At 43.7% G+C, this 17,897-nt stretch overlaps 1 protein-coding gene across 9 annotated transcripts in view; it reads right to left on the reverse strand.

The window, feature by feature from the left end:
- LOC137346640 (RIMS-binding protein 2-like) overlaps nucleotides 1-17,897 on the reverse strand; it is a 326,747-nt gene that overhangs the window by 157,292 nt on the left and 151,558 nt on the right. For all 9 annotated transcript variants that reach the window (XM_068010262.1, XM_068010263.1, XM_068010266.1 and 6 more), the window contains one exon: nucleotides 6,087-6,263. In XM_068010262.1, coding sequence (XP_067866363.1) covers nucleotides 6,087-6,263 — 177 coding nt within the window. The remainder of the gene's footprint in view (nucleotides 1-6,086; nucleotides 6,264-17,897) is intronic.

Below are 17,897 nucleotides of genomic sequence, written 5' to 3' on the forward strand. Positions count from 1 at the left end.
CAAGAAGGCATACGGCATGCTTGCCTTCATCGGTCGGGGCATAGAGTATAAAAATTGGCAAATCATGCTGCAGCTGTACAGAACCTTAGTTCGGCCACACTTGGAATATTGTGTACAGTTCTGGTTGCCACACTATCAGAAGGACGTGGAGGCTTTGGAGAGGGTACAGAAGAGGTTTACCAGGATGTTGCCTGGTCTGGAGGGTATTAGCTATGAGCAGAAGTTGGATAAACTCGGATTGTTTTCACTGGAACGACGGAGGTGGAGGGGCGACATGATAGAGGTTTACAAAGTTATGAGTGGCATGGACAGAGTGGATAGTCAGAAGCTTTTTCCCAGGGTGGAAGAGTCAGTTACAAGGGGACATAGGTCTAAGGGGCAAAGTTTAGAGGGGATGTGCGAGGCAAGTTTTTTACACAGAGGGTGGTGAGTGCCTGGAACCTGTTGCCGGGGGAAGTGTTCGAAGCAGGTACGATAGTGACGTTTAAGAGGCATCTTGACAAATCCATGAATAGGATGGGAATAGAGGAATACGGACCCCAGAAGTGCAGAAGATTTTAGTTTAGACAGGCATCATGATCGGCGCAGGCTTGGAGGGCCGAATGGCCTGTTCCTGTGCTGTACTGTTCTTTGTTCTTTGACAGACTGAATCTATGAAGTCAGAGGCTTGGATGGAGATGTGATAGTATGTAAATAAGAGTGAATGTATGTAAATATATATTTGGATAAAGACTTGGGAGGGGATGTAGTATAATGGGCTGAAGGAATTGATCTTGAGACATTGTAAAGAATACCTCCCATCATGATGTAAAAGATCATGTGGGAGAGACTCAAACAGATAGTGTGGCTTTTGAAGGAGTTACACAAGCTCATGTTGATTGTATTTGTTATGAAATAAAGATAAATGTTTAAATACTACAGTTTAAGAACCACTCTGGCTAGACTCAGTACAGAATTCATACAGAAGCCAAAATATAACCATCTATAGACCCTTCTGAAAACCATTAACTGTATTCTCTGTCTCCACACACTTGCCATTACTCTGCATGCTTCCAGCTCCTCCATCATTGCCTCTGTCCCGATTTCACTGAGATGAATGTACTGCAAAGTATATGAGATATGACATGTGGTGAGTGTAGCATGTTGTGGAGGAAAAGGTGACTTTGGACATATGCTTCCCAAAGCACTCCATTACTAGGGGTTTTCCTCACCTCAGGTCTGGGTCTGTTGTTAACTAGCAGCCATAAATACAAGATAGTCAGTAATAAATCTAGTGAGGGACTCTAAGAGAAACTTCTTTATCCAAAGTGGTTAGAATATGGAATTTGGTACCTATGGAGTAGTTGAGTTGAATAGCATAGATGCATTGAAGGGGTGCCGAGATATGCTAAGTAGTAGGCCTTTACTCTCTGGAGTTTAGAAGAATGAAAGGAGATCTAATTGAGGTATATAAGATGATTAAGGGGATTGACAAAGTAGACACAGAGAGAATGTTTTCTCTGGTGGGGCAATCCAGAATAAGAGGTCATAGTTTTAGGATAAGGGGTAGCAGATTTAAAACAGAAATGAGGAGAAATTACTTCTCTCAAAGGGTCATGAGTCTGTGGAATTCACTACCCCAGAGTGTGGTGGATGCCGAGACATTGAGTAAATTTAAGGAGATGGACAGATTTTTCATTAGTAAAGGGTTGAAGTGTTATGGAGAATGGGCAGGAAAGTGGAGTTGAGGCCGAGACGAGATCAGCCATGATTGTATTGAATGGCGGAGCAGGCTCGAGGGGCTGAATTGCCTACTCCTGCTCCTAGTTCTTATGAAGTAGGATGGGAGGAGGAGGCTCATGTGGAGCCTAAACACTGGCACAGATCTGTTGCACTGAATGGCTTGTTACTAAGCTATAAATTCTTTGTAATACTGTGTGCAATTTCCTTTAACAGTACCTCTGCCCAGCAGAGGGCGAATTATACACACTCAGCAGTGGCTTGTGAAGCAGTATTGTTGCAAAATTCAAATCCAGGAAGCAGAGAGCAGTGTAAAACATACTGTGGAATTTCAAAAATAATTCTGGATTTATGAAAGGAAAATCTTGTTTGACAAAGCTATTGGAGTTTTTTTGAGGATGTTACTTGTAGCATAGATAAAGGAAAACCAGTGGACTTGGTGTATTTGGATTTTCAGAAGGCTTTTGATAAGATCCCACGCAGGAGGTTAGTAAATAAAATTAGAGCACATGGGATTGAGAGTAATATACTGATATGGATTGAGAATTAGTTAACAGACAGAAAACAGAGTAGGAATAAACTGGTCATTCTCAGGATGGCAGGCTGTTACTGGTGGGGTATGCAAGGATCAGTGCTGGGGCCACAGCTGTTCACAATCTATATAAATGATTTGGATGTGGGGACCAAATGTAATATTTCCAAATTTGCTGATGACAAAAAACTAGGTGGGAATGTAAGTTGTGAGGAGGATGTAAAGAGGCTTCAAGGGAACTGGACAAGCTAAGTGAATGGGCAAGAACATGGCAGATGGAAAGGAATGTGAATAAGTGTGAAGTCATCCACTTTGGTACAAAAAACAGAAAGACAGAATAGTTCTTAAATGGTGAGAGATTGGGAAGTGTTGATGTCCAAAGAGACCTGGGTGCCCTTGTTCCTGAGACACTAAGAGCTAGCATGCAGGTACAGCAAGCAATTAGGAAGGAAAATGGTATGTTGGCCTTCATCGCAAGGGATTTTGAGTACAGGAGTATAAAGGTCTTGCTGCAATTGTATACAGCGTTGGCGAGACTGCACCGAGAGTACTGTGTACAGTTTTGGTCTCCTCGTGTAAGGAAGGATATACTTGCCATAGAGGGAGTGCAACGGAGGTTCACCAGACTAATCCCTGGGATGGCGGATTGTCTTATGAGGAGAGATTGAGGAAACGGGGCCTGTATTCTCTAGAGTTTCAAAGAATGAGAGGTGATCTCATTGAAACTTACAAAATTATTACAGGGCACGAAAGGGTGGATATTGATAGAATGTTTCCCCTGACTGGTGAGTCCAGAACCAGGGGACATAGTCTCAGAATAAGATTTAAGACTGAGATGGGGAAGAATTTCTTCACCCAGAGGGTGGTGAATCTTTAGAATCCTCTAACCCAGAGGGTTGTGGCAGCTTAATCATTGAGCATGTCCAAGACAGAAATCAATTGATATCTAGATACTAATGACATCAAGGGATATGGGGATAGCGGCTTTGAAGCAGATGATCAGCCATGATCTAATTGAATGGTGCAGCAAGATCAATGGGCTGAATGGCCTACTCCTGCTCCCTATGTTCCTAAAACTGATAAATTCTGAAATTGTAAAAAAAAATTATTTTCCCATTTTTTGATCCCTTGATACCTTCCTGTGACTTTCCTCTATCCACATGGTGATGGGGCACTCTTCCCATAACTTGTCACTAATACTAACAGAATGTGCCACTCTGCTTGAAGTTTCAAGTAATCTATTGATCATTATCTATTAATCCAAAGATTGTAAGAGGGGGAAAAAACATCCATGGCTAAGCAAGGACGTTAAGGATAACATAAAGACAAAAACTAAGGCATACCATATTGCAAAGGCCAGTGGCAGGCTGAAAGATTGGGAAACTTTTAAAAATCAACAAAGGGTTACTAAACAAGTAATAAAAAGAGCAAAGATAAATTATGAAAGAAAACTAGCGCAAAATATAAAAACAGATAGCAAAAGCTTCTTTAAGTATATAAAAGGGAAGAGAGCAGCTAAAGTGAATGTTGGTCCCTTAGAGGATGAGACTGGGGAGTTAATGGTGGAGAACACAGAAATGGCGGAGATACTAAAACCATCCCAATAGTACCAAGTAATGCAGAGGTTATAAGAAAGGAGGAACTTAGAACAATCATCATCACGAGGGAAAAAGTACTGAGCAAACTTTTGGGATTGAAGGCAGACAAGTCCCCAGGGCCTGATGGCCTACATCCTAGGGTCTTAAAGGAAGTGGCAGCGGAGATAGTGGATCTATTGGTTATAATATTCCAAAATTCCCTGGATGCGGGGAAGGTTCCAATGGATTGGAAAAAAGCTAATATAAACGCCCTTATTCAAAAAGGGAGGGAGGCAGAAAGTAGGAAACTATAGAACAGTTAGTTTAACATCTGTCGTTGGGAAATTGTTAGAATCCATTATTAAGGAAGTAATAACAGGACATTTAAAAAGTCAAAATGCAATCCATCAGTTTTATGAAGGGTAAATCATGTTTGACTAATTTGCTAGAGTTCTTCAAAGATGTAACAAGTAAAGTGAATAATGGGGTTCCTGTAGATGTAGCATATCTGGACATCCAGAAGGCATTTGATAAGGTGCTGCACAAAAGGTTAATACACAAGGTAAGATCACATGGGGTTAGGAGCAATTTATTACCTTGGATAGAGGATTGGCTAACCAACAGAAAACAGAAAGTCGGGATAAATGGGTCCTTTTCTGGTTGGCAAGATGTAACTAGTGGGGTGCCGCAGGGTTCGGTCCTCGGGCCCCAACTATTTACAATCTATATTAATGACTTGGATGCAGGGATAGAAGGTACTATAGCCAAATTTGCAGATGACACTAAAATAGGTGGGATAGTAAGTTGCAACAAAGTAGTAAGAAAATTTACAAATGGATATGGATAGGTTTGGTGAATGGACCAAAATTTGGCAGATGGAGTTTAACGTGGATAAGTGTGAGGTTATCCATTTTGGTCGGAAGAATAGAAAGGAAAATTATTATCTAAATTAGAGAAACTTCACAATGCTTTGGTGCAGAGGGGTCTGGGTGACCTCGTGCATGGATCGCAGAAAACTAGTATGCAGGTACAGCAGGTAATAAGGAAGGCAAATGGAATTTTGGCATTTATTGCTAAAGGAATAGAGTATAAAAGTAGGGAAGTGTTGCTGCAACTGTACAAAGCATTAGTGAGACCGCACCTGGAGTATTGTGTACAGTTTTGGTCCCCTTACTTGAGGAGGGAGTAGTTGTATTGGAGGCAGTTGAGAGGAGGTTCACTAGATTGATTGCGGAGATGAGGGGTTTATCTTATGAAGAGAGATTGAGCAGGTTAGGCCTTTACTCTCTAGAGTTTAGAAGAATGAAAGGAGATCTAATTGAGGTATATAAGATGATTAAGGGGATTGAAAAAGTCGAGAGGATGTTTCCTCTGGTGGGGCAATCCAGAATAAGAGGTCATAGTTTTAGGATAAGGGGTAGCAGATTTAAAACAGAGATGAGGAGAAATTATTTCTCTCAAAGGGTCGTGAGTCTATGGAATTCACTACCCCAGATTGTGGTGGATGCCGAGACATTGAGTAAATTTAAGGAGGAGATAGACAGATTGTTAATTAGTAATGGGTTGAAGGGTTATGGAGAACGGGCAGGAAAGTGGAGTTGAGGCTGAGATGAGATCAGCCATGATCGTATTGAATGCCAGAGCAGGCTCGAGGGGCTGAACTGTCTACTCCTGCTCCTAGTTCTTATGCTTCTCATAGTACAGCTGTACATTGTGGGGTCTTAATGGTTTGAGGATTGACATGGCAGCCAATCCCAAAAAGCATTACCTCTCGCTTTTTATTGGTTGGTGCCAATATGTTGTGTACTTCCACTGCAGTTGTGAGTTATACAAATAAGTTCATTACAAATTCTACAGATATGTGTGAGCAGTGGTGCATATGGACCACTTTTATTATCAGAACATAACCAACACATTTGAACTTTGTGGGCCATTTAATAAATACACTTTTAACTCAATTATGAGTAATTAGTAAAAGCGCAAGAGGAGAGCCAACAGTGTAACAGCCCTGACAAACAATTTTTTCTGCAGCACCTGTGGAAGAGTCTGTCACTCTAATATTGGCTTTTATAGCCACTGCAGGTGCTCTTCCACAAACCACTGACCACCTCCAGGCGCTTACCCATTGTCTCTCGAGACAAGGAGGCCAAAGAAGAAGAAGAAGAAGAATGAGTAATTATATCCTATGCACAATTGTGATGAACTACAAGAATTCACTGTGCATAAATGACATTCCAAAACCAAGAAAAGTTTTGTACCTTTGATGGTCCGAGTTTTGCGTGAAGGTCACGACATTCTTTCCTCAGTTCTTCGATCTCTTTGTCCTTAGCAAGGATGATGCCAGCATGTTCAGAGAGATCTTTAGCACGTTGTCTGGCAAAGGCTTTCTTGTAGTGTTCCAGACTGGAGCCTTTAACTAGGACAGGAGAGTTCACCTAAATGACAGAGGTACCAGAATCAGAGACTTAGAAAATCAACGATCATTTTCAATGTCGGGATAGGTACATATTTTTGTGCAGGATTACATTTGACAGCCTGACTGACTGAAATTTGGCTTATGGGTGTCAATATCTTACCTTTCGTTACCAATCCTCGCCTGGCTATGCTTTACACCACTTGTTCCACCATAACCGCTGCAATTACAGTATGGCCCGAATCACTAAGTCATATCTTTGCCTTTCCCATAACTTCTCCAGCATCATATCCTTTGAGCAGTTCACCCTTTTCATCCCTATTGTCTATCCTTTAAAATACTTATTACCAAACTTCCTGTTCCCCATCCCCTGCCCTGCCAAGGTATCATGTGTCAGACCCTAAACTGAGCAGAAATAAAAACAGTTAAGTGCTGAAAATACTCAGCAGGTCTGGCAGCATCTGTGGACAGAGAAGCAGAGTTAATGTTTCAGGTCAGTGACCTTTCATCAGAACTGACCTGAAACGTTAACTCTGCTTGCCTTTCCACAGATGTTACCAGACTTGCTGAGTATTTCCAGCACTTTCTGTATTTATTTCAGATTTCCAGCCTCTGCAGTATTTTGCTTTTATCTAAACTGAGCAGCACCCTCTCCTCCTCAGTTATTTCAATCTCCATTTTAGCTCCCTTTATCCTCTCTCTTCCAAATTCACTGCTCTCCTGTCATCCCAAAACTACTCGCTCCATATAAACTCACCAATTCGTATTCACAGCCACTCCTGTAACCTTGCCATTACTATAGTTTACCTGCTCCCATGGTTTTGATCATTGACAAGGCCAAATCTCATGGCCAAGATTCCCTCACTCCCTTTTAATCTCACTTTCCTCTGCCTCCACCCTGGAAAAAAATCTCCCCCAAGTCACATAGCATTGCACGCTTCCAACTGTCCAGCTTTTGGCCTCTCATTCACAATACGTCCTCAGCTGTTGATTTCCTCAACCATTTCTTCACCTCCACTTAATGCCCTCATCCCAGCCTCTATGCCTCTATTTATAAAATCCAGAATCCCTTATGCCTTTTTAACCACTTTCTCAACCTGCCCTGCCACCTTCAATGATTTGTGCACATATACCCTCAGGTCTCTCTGTTCCTGCACCCCCTTTAGAATTCTGTCATTTATTTTATATTGCCTCTCCTCATTCTTCCTACCAAAATGTATCACTTTACACTTCTCCGCACTACATTTCATTTACCACGTGCCCTTTCCATCATCCTGTCTATGTCCTATTGAAGTCTAACCCTATCTTCACGGTTTATAAAACTTCCAAGTTTTGAGTCATCTGCAAACTTTTAAATTGTGCCCTACATACCAAAGTCTGGGTCATTAACATAGAGCAAAAAAAGCAGTGGTTCGAGTACTGATCCCTGTGGGACCTCACTGTATACCTGCCTCCAGTCCGAAAAACAATCGTTCACTACTCTCTGTGTTTACTGTCACTCAGCCAACTTCGTATTCATGCTGCCACTGTCCCTCTTGTTCCATGGGCTTTAACTTTGTTGACAAGCCCGATAAAGTGTCACATAACAAACACCTTTTGGAAGTCCATGTACATCACATCAACTGCATTACTCTCAGCAACCCTGTTTATCATCAAAAAAACTCAATCAAGTTAGTTAAACATGATTTGTCTTTAAAAGGTCCATGCTGGCTTTCCTTAATTAACCTGCACTTGCCCAAGTGGTTGTTAATTTTGTCCTGGATTATCATCTCTAAAAGATTTCCCACCACCGTGATTAAACTGACTGGCTTGTAGTTGCTGGGTTCACCCTTGCACTCTTTTTTGAACAAGGGTGTAATATTTACAATTCTCCAGCCCTCTGGCACCACTCACTGTATCTAGGGAGGATTGGAAGAGTATGGACAGTACCGCCACAATTTCCTCCCCAACATCCCTCAGCATCCTCAATGCATCCCACCCGGTCCGAGTGACTTATCAACTTTAAGTACAGCCAGCCTAGTGCCTCCTCTTTATCAATTTTGAGGCTATCCAGTATTTCAACTATTTCCTCTTTCACTACAATTTGGAAAGCATCTTCTTACATGGTAAAGACTGCTGCAAAGTATTCATTCCATGCAGCAGCAGCTTTTTCTGAAGCAGCGATAGTGCGAGCGAGGTGTCAGCTGGGAAGGTGAGTTTCAGTTTAAAATAACTTACCTTTTGTTTCGGCGGACAAGGGGACTGCTGGGTAAGTAAACCTATATATTCGGGCAGTTTAAAATAACTTACCTTTTGTTGCAGCAGCTTTTTCTGAAGCAGCGATAGTGCGAGCGAGGTGTCAGCTGGGAAGGTGAGTTTCAGTTTAAAATAATTTACCTTTTATTTCGGCGGACAAGGGGACTGCTGGGTAAGTAAACCTATATAGTCGTACAGTGGCTAAAATAACTTACCTTTTGTTGCAGCAGCTTTTTCAGAAGCAGCGATAGTGCGAGCGAGGTGTCAGCTGGGAAGGTGAGTTTCAGTTTAAAATAACTTTTGTTTCGGCGGACAAGGGGACTGCTGGGTAAGTAAACCTATATATTCGGGCAGTGGCTAAACCCGAAACACTACACGTGTAGTGTCTCCCACCCATCCTCCTCCTCTAACCAAAAAAAAAAGGCCTCTTGTGTGGAGGGTTTGGTAAGGTTTTCCTTTTTTTTAAATCTCTGTTGTCAATTTAGTGCAGAGGGGATGGAAGCTAGGGCAGTTGCATGCTCCTCTTGCAGGATGTGGGAGGTGAGGGTCACCACTTGTGTCCCTGCTGACTTCACCTGTGAGAAGTGCACCCAACATCTGCTCCTCGCAGACCGCGTTAGGGAACTGGAGCTGGAGCTGGATGATCTTCGGATCATTCAGGATGCTGAGGGGGTGATAGCGAGCAGTTATAGTGAAGTAGTGACACCTAAGTTACAGGATAAAGGTAGCTGGGTGACCGTCAGGGGAGGGAAAGGGAATAGGCGCACAATGCAGGGATCCCCTGTGGCCGTTCCCCTCAATAATACGTATACCGTTTTGGATACGGTTGGGGGGGGGAACGACCTACCAGAGGAAAGCCACAGTGGCCAGGTCTCTGGCACTGAGCCTGGCTCAGTGGCTCAGAAGGGAAGGAGGGAGAATAGGAGAGCGATAGTGATAGGAGATTCAATGGTTAGAGGAACAGACAGGAGATTCTGTGGTCGCAAACGAGACTCCCAGATGGTATGTTGCCTCCCGGGTGCCAGGGTCAGGGATGTCTCGGATCGAGTCCACAGGATTCTTAAGGGGGAGGGGGAGCAGCCAGAGGCCGTGGTACATATCAGTACCAATGACATAGCTAGGAAAAGGGATGAGGACCTGAAAAGCGAATATAGGGAGTTAGGTTGGAAGCTGAAAGGCAGGACAAGCAGAGTAGTAATCTCAGGATTGTTACCGGTGCCACGTGCTAGTGAGGCTAGAAACAGGAAGCGAGTGCAGCTGAACACGTGGCGACAGAACTGGTGTAGGAGGTAGGGATTCAGATATGTGGATCATTGGGATACCTTCTGGGGAAGGTGGGACCTGTACAAGAAGGACGGGTTGCATCTGAACTGGAGGGGCACCAATATCCTGGGCGGGAGGTTTGCTACAGCTCTTCGGGAGGGTTTAAACTAGTTTGGCAGGGGGATGGGAACCGGAGCCACGGATCAGTGGATGGGGTAGCTGTTGAACAGGCAGATAACGAGTGCAGAGAGTCTGTGAGGAAGGTTAGACAGTTGACAGGGCAAAGTTGCAGCCAGTATGATGGGTTGAAGTGTGTCTATTTTAGCGCAAGAAGTGTCAGGAATAAGGGTGATGAACTTAGAGCATGGATCAGTACTTGGAGCTACGATGTTGTGGCCATTACGGAGACGTGGATATCACAGGGGCAGGAATGGATGTTGGATGTTCCGGGGTTTAGATGTTTCAAAAGGAATAGGGAGGGAGGTAAAAAAGGTGGGAGAGTGGCATTGTTAATCAGGGATAGTATCACAGCTGCAGAAAGGGAGGTCGTCGAGGAGGGTTTGTCTACTGAGTCATTATGGGTGGAAGTCAGAAACAGGAAAGGAGCAGTCACTTTGTTGGGAGTTTTCTATAGACCCCCCAATAGCAACATAGACATGGAGGAACAGATTGGGAGGCAGATTTTGGACAGGTGCAGAAGTAACAGGGTTGTTGTCATGGGTGACTTCAACTTCCCTAATATTGATTGGAACCTCCTTAGTGCAAATAGTTTGGATGGAGCAGTTTTTGTCAGGTGTGTCCAGGAAGGTTTCCTGACTTAATATGTAGATAGGCCGACTAGAGGAGAGACTATGTTGGACTTGGTGCTTGGCAACGAACCAGGCCAGATGGCAGATCTCTCGGTGGGAGAGCATTTCGGTGATAGTGATCACAACTACCTGACCTTTACGATAGTCATGGAGAGGGACAGGAGCAGACGGGATGGGAAAATATTTAATTGGGGGAGGGGGAATTACAATGCTATTAGGCAGGAACTGGGGAGCATAAATTAAGCACAGATGTTCTCAGGGAAATTCACGACAGAAATGTGGAGGTTGTTTAGGGAGCACTTGCTGCGACTGCTGGATAGGTTTGTCCCGATGAGGCAGGGAAGGGATGGTAGGGTGAAGGAACCTTGGATGACAAGAGATGTGGAACAGCTGGTCAAGAGGAAGAAGGAAGACTACTTAAGGTTGAGGAAGCAAGGATCAGATAGGGCTCTAGATGGTTGCAAGGTAGCCAGGAAGGAACTGAAGAATGGACTAAGAAGAGCTCGAAGGGGACATGAAAAAGTCTTGGCGGGTAGGATTAAGGAAAATCCCAAGGCGTTCTACACTTATGTGAGGAACAAGAGGATGGCCAGAGTGAGGGTAGGGCCGATCAGGGATAGCGGAGGGAACTTGTGCCTGGAGTCGGAGGAGGTAGGGGAGGTCCTAAATGAATACTTTGCTTCAGTATTCACTAGTGAGAGGGACCTGGTCGTTTGTGAGGACAGCGTGGAACAGGCTGATATGCTCGAACAGGTTGAGGTTAAGAGGGAGGATGTGCTGGAAATTTTGAATGATATGAGGACAGATAAGTCCCCGGGGCCAGACGGGATATACCCAAGGATATTATGGGAAGCGAGGGAAGAGATTGCTGCGCCTTTGGCGATGATCTTTGCGTCTTCACTGTCCACTGGAGTAGTACCAGATGATTGGAGGATGGCAAATGTTGTTCCCTCGTTCAAGAAAGGGAATAGGGATAACCCTGGGAATTATAGACCAGTCAGTCTTACGTCAGTAGTGGGCAAATTATTGGAGAAGATTCTGAGAGACAGGATTTATGATTATTTGGAAAAGCATGGTTTGATTAGAGACAGTCAGCATGGCTTTGTGAGGGGCAGGTCATGCCTCACAAGCCTTATTGAATTCTTTGAAGATGTGACAAAACACATTGATGAAGGAAGAGCAGTGGATGTGGTATATATGGATTTTAGCAAGGCGTTTGATAAGGTTCCCCATGGTAGGCTCATTCAGAAAGTAAGGAGGCATGGGATTCAGGGAAAGTTGTCTGTCTGGATACAACATTGGCTGGCCCATAGAAGTCAGAGGGTGGTAGTAGATGGAAAGTATTCAGCATGGAGCTCGGCGACCAGTGGTGTTCCACAAGGATCTGTTCTGGGACCTCTGCTCTTTGTGATTTTTATAAATGACTTGGATAAGGAAGTGGAAGGCTGGGTTAGCAAGTTTGCCGATGACACGAAGGTTGCTGGAGTTGTGGATAGTGTGGAAGGCTGTTGTAGGTTGCAACGGGACATTGACAGGATGCAGAGCTGGGCTGAGAAGTGGCAGATGGAGTTCAACCTGGAAAAGTGTGAAGTGATTCATTTTGGAAGGTCGAATTTGAATGCGGAATTCAGGCTTAAAGACAGGATTCTTGGTAGTGTGGAGGAACAGAGGGATCTTGGGGTCCATGTCCATAGATCGCTCAAAGTTGCCACCCAAGTTGATAGGGTTGTTAAGAAGGCTTTCATTAACAGGGGGATTGAGTTTAAGAGCCGCGAGGTTATGCTGCAGCTCTATAAGGCCCTGGTTCGACCACACTTGGAATATTGTGTTCAGTTCTGGTCGCCTCATTATAGGAAGGATGTGGAAGCTTTAGAGAGGGTGCAGAGGAGATTTACCAGGATGCTGCCTGGACTGGAGGGCATGTCCTACGAAGAAAGATTGAGGGAGCTAGGGCTTTCCTCATTGGAGCGAAGAAGGGTGAGAGGTGACTTGATAGAGGGGTACAAGATGATGAGAGGCATAGATACAGTGGAAAGGGCTATCACCAGGGGGCATAATTTTAAGGTGATTGGAGGAAGGTTTCGGGGAGATGTCAGAGGTAGGTTCTTTACACAGAGAGTGGTGGGTGCGTGGAATGCGCTGCCAGCGGTGGTAGTAGAAGCAGATACATTAGGGGCATTTAAGCGACTCTTGGATAGGTACATGGATGATAGTAGAATGAAGGGTAGGTAGTTAGTTTGATCTTAGAGTAGGTTAAAGGTTCGGCACAACATCGTGGGCCGAAGGGCCTGTACTGTGCTGTACTGTTCTGTGTTCTATGCCTCAGCCATGCTCTCTGCCTCCAAGCACAGACCTGCTTATTGGTCCCTAATTAGCCCCACCCCTCCTCTTACTAACTTTTTAACTATTTATATACTTATATAACACTTTTGGATTCCCTTTTCTGTTAGCTGCCGGTCTCTACTCAGTCTCATTTTGTCTCTCTGATTTCCGTTTTCACTTCCCTTCTGAACTTTCTACATGGTTTCTTAACTCTAACCAAATAGTTTCAGTCTTTGGTCCCTCTAGGACATCTCTAATATTCTCCTTAATCATGACAGCCATCCCTCCTCATTTCTTTCCTTTCCTATCTTTAACAGTTATAAAAACAAGAAATGCTGGAAAAATTCAGTGACCTGAAAGGTTAACTCTGCTTCTCTCTCCACAGGTGCTGCCAGACCAGCTGAGTATTTCCAGCATTTCTTGTTTTTATTTCAGATTTCCAGCATCTGCAGTATTTTGCTTTTATTTCTTAAACAGTTTATATCCAGGAATATTTAGTTCTCAGTCCTGCCCTTTTTTGAGCCAGGTCTCCATTATCGCCATGACATCATATTCCCATGTGGCTATTTGCACCTGCAGCTCACCAACCTTATTTACCACACTTCGTGTATTTACATACATCCACTGTAAACCTAATTTAGATCTTATTATATTACCTGTTAGTCTGACCTCGCATAATACATTATTATTTTTTTACTCTAGTGCTATCTGCTTCTCCCAATCCTTTGTGCACCACATTTATCCTTCGGAATGCTACTGGTTCCCATCCCCTTGCCATGTTAGTTTAAACACTTCCCCAACAGACTATCAAACCGCCCTGCAAGGACATTGGTCCCAGCTCCGTCCGGCTTGTGTAGGTCCTACTCCCCCAGAACCAGTCTCAATGTCCCAGGAATCTAAGGAATCCTACACCATCTCACCAGCCATGCATTCATCTGCTCTATCTTCCTATTTCTATACACACCAGTGCGTGGCACTAGGAGTAATCCAGAGATTACTACCTTTGAAGCCCTGTTTGCTAGTCTCTTTCCTAGCTCTAAAATCTGCTTGCCTTTGTCATTAGTATAGATATGGACCACAACCTCTGGCTGTTCACTCTTGCCCCCTCAGAGTACTCTGCAGCTGCTCAGATCACGCTATAGAATCCCCCATCACTACTGCTTTCCCAACTTTCCTCCTGCCCCTCACCCCACCCCACCCTGGATGGCTGAGCTACCCATAGTATCATGGACTTGACTATGGCTGTACTCCCCAGAGAAACCATCACCCTCACCAGCGTTCAAAACCGAATACTGGTTGGAAAGTGAGATGCACTCAGGGAACTCCTGCACTACCCACCTGGTCCTGCTTGACTATCTGACACTCACCTATTCCCTCTCTGCCTGCACATTCTTCAGCTGCGAGGTCACCAACTCTGGACACATGCTAAACATAAAACGCTCAGGCTCATGGATGCACTGTAGTGACTTCAGCTGCTGCTCAAGCTCTGAAACCTGGAGTTTGAGCTCCTCCAGCTGACGACACTTACTGCACATGTGGTTTTCCAGGACACAAGAAGTGTCCTGGAATTCCCACATGGAACAGGATATTCATCGAATGGAACTGAGGTGCCCTGCTTTGCTGCTATTTATTAGTAAACTTAACAGAAATAAACTAAAGCCTTATTAAAAGCTTACATAAAAAATGTTTATCTAGTTTATTAATTTAATAAGTTACAGATTCTTAGATTAAAGAGCAGAAATAAAACTGCAATGCTCACCAAGCAATCACCTACCTGCTGTCCTGTGATATCACTCCTTGATTTTCTTTTGTTGATTTTGAAGCTCTGGTTCCTGGCTCTCCTGTGGGTCCACTTCGGGGCCTCCTTTATATGCCGCCGCTTTTCTCACTCTGCCACAGGTCCGCTCCCAGCCCTGGCTTTATCTGTTGCCACTCCTCTCACGCTCCTGCACATTCACTCACGGCCCTGGCTCTATATCCCGCCATTTCTCTCTCACTCCCAGAGGTCCGCTCCGGTGCCTCCTTTATCTTCTGCCGCTTCTCTCACTCTCCCACATGCCCACTGCCCAGCTTGGCTCTTTATCTCCCGCCGCTCCTCTCGCTAAGAGCATTTGTAGTGCCCAATTGCTGCCCATGAAATCAGTTAACTCGGCACAGCCTATGGATAAAAGTTAATGCCTTCTGGTCTGTGGGTTCTGTATTATATCGCTGAACCATTGGGGAGTTACTTCAAATAATATGTGAAATATACACTGCTTGCAACAGGTTTGATTTCTTGACCAGTTGCATATTCCTAAATGTCACCTAGAAAAATACTGGAAATGAACCAGACTTTTTGCCCCTAGACAAAAATCACACCAGCTTTGTATGATCCAATAGTGATCAAGGCTAGACAAATGCTTGTTACTGGTGACAAAGTATCATTACATGTGCTCTGCTAACATCTTGGACCTTTAACGCAGGAGATTTTTATGACAAAGTGAGCAGACTGTGCTCCATGTTTCAAAGACACGGAGTGCCATTTAAAATCCTCAAATATTAATAGGGAAAGTGTCTTATCCACAATAAAAAGAAATTGATACATATTTTGTAGTAGAGCTGAGTTCACTTAAATGCTTATCAGATTCAAGAATAAAATTTGAATATGTCCAAACCATCACGAGGTTTTAACACATTTAAAATTCTAAACCAGGCAAAATGCTTGGAGGCAACATTTGCACTTTACAAAAATTCCCTAAGCATACCAAATGCTGCCTGCCTCCTACTCAAGCATCCTCACAGCTCTGTCACTGCCATGTTATCTTCGTCAGATGCATTTGCCTGTTGTTAAGGTAGGTACATCATATACCTCCTCCGAGTACAGTTTGATCCATCATTCTATTGGTAGTGTAGGTACATCATATACTGACTCCAAGTACTGTCCGATCTATCAGGCTGTTTTTAAGGTAGATACATAAAACATCATTGATGAGTACCGCAGATATATACAATGCCTACAGCTGCTTTGTAAATATTGGCAGTTCTGCAAGGAGCATCCTGACATAAGTTCAGATATCGAAGCAGTTAAAGATTACACACTGGGTGACTAAATGTACAGGCTCACCAGACTATCAATAACTGTGATTACTATTTTAGAATGAATGCATTTTCTGCTTGAGATTCTCTACTGAGATTCTGTTCCTGTGCATCTTCAGTGAGTTGGTCTTAGATTAGATTAGATTAGAGATACAGCACTGAAACAGGCCCTTCGGCCCACCGAGTCTGTGCCGACCATCAACCACCCATCCATACTAATCCTACACTAATCCCATACTCCCACCAAACATCCCCACCTGTCCCTATGTTTTCCCTACCACCTACCTATACTAGTGACAATTTATAATGGCCAATTTACCTACCAACCTGCAAGTCTTTTGGCTTGTGGGAGGAAACCAGAGCACCCGGAGAAAACCCACGCAGACACAGGGAGAACTTGCAAACTCCACACAGGCAGTACCCAGAATCGAACCCGGGTCCCTGGAGCTGTGAGGCTGCAGTGCTAACCACTGTGCCGCCCCTACTGGCCACCATTTGGACATTAGATTCCCGAACCACTGTTTCCGAAGATCACAAAAATCATGTTGCAGATTACTACTTATTTCTGTATCATCTGTCAGAAACTGTGTTACTGAGCGTGTGCAAGAGTGTATACTATATACTGGACTAGGGAAAGAGAACGCACGGGTTGCTATGGGTGAGGAGATAGAAGAGTCTGATCAGACTAGCATCAGAGCTTGGCTCACTTGTTTTCAGCTAAGCAGTCACAGACAAAACTCAGGAGGGTCACATGACAAACAGTCTGCATCCTTAAAACAACTTATTCCTACCTTCCACCTTGTATCTCTATCTCTCCCTTCAACACAGCATGCAACTGAATTTCATTCTGTAGTACACCAGAAGGTGAAGGCTGACCTTCCAGTGGGCCAGGTAGCCTTCAACCTGCTGCTGTTGTGTTTAGAATTCATCCTAGTATGCTAAAGCACAGCAAAGAACAGAACTGCTCTTTCAAAAACATTGATGGGGGTACAGTATTTTAGACAGCAACTGTAGAAAACAATGAGCACATTGTGTGTATAGCTGTACTGGAATGCAGAGATCTGTCTTGGCACTTTAATGCTGATACTAACCAGGCCTCAGAATTTACTCCGCTGAATATTACTGTATTTATTTTGGATGGTATTTGACAAGTTGATGGTGATCCTGAAACAGAAAATTCAATCTAATCACAGTTCAGATCAGGACAAATGTTTTTGTTCAATGGGTTACAAGCAGATTTGGCACCAATTGTAAAATTATGTAATCTCTCAGTGTGAGTTCTGTATGAGAAAGACATGTGCTAACCCACATGCAATTACAGAGAAGCACTGCTGTGAAAGGAACAAAATGCTGAAAGCTTTATCACCTCATCATTAAATGTAGAAGAATCTTTGTGCCACATCTACAGGGATACATGATCGGTATCTTACAGAATATTGTACCAAACAGACTTTTGAATGAGATAAAAACCATGCCCAGTATTTCCTGCACTGCGGTATAGTAAGTGGATGACACTCACACCCTTCTGTGGCAGTCACACTGCAACTACTCATGCCAGACTCAGGGTTGGCAACTCTGGTTAGATGTATTCCTGGAGATTTTATCATATAACCTCTTACTTCCAACTGCCCCATCCAGCCAAACAATCTTTTTCTCATCTCCAGTGTTTTTATAACTAATAAACAAAGCTGTTCACAGAAAATGAATAAAGCATAATTATTTTAATGTCCCTATGATTTTTCTCCTGGGCTGCTCATAGTTTTAGGAGATTATACTTGAATCCATGGAAACTCAAGAACAATTCTGGAGGGTTTGAAACAGATTCAAGCATAGTGTGTTCCCCCACAAGCAGATTGCTTGCTGAGTAATGAGTACTTTCAGCAGCTTTCCTCTGTTAATATCAGGCTGCTGACAGATTCATTTTAGTAGCTTAGTGCTCGGACACAATAATA

This window comes from Heterodontus francisci, chromosome 30, assembly GCF_036365525.1.
Source record: "Heterodontus francisci isolate sHetFra1 chromosome 30, sHetFra1.hap1, whole genome shotgun sequence".
NCBI lineage: Eukaryota > Metazoa > Chordata > Chondrichthyes > Heterodontiformes > Heterodontidae > Heterodontus > Heterodontus francisci.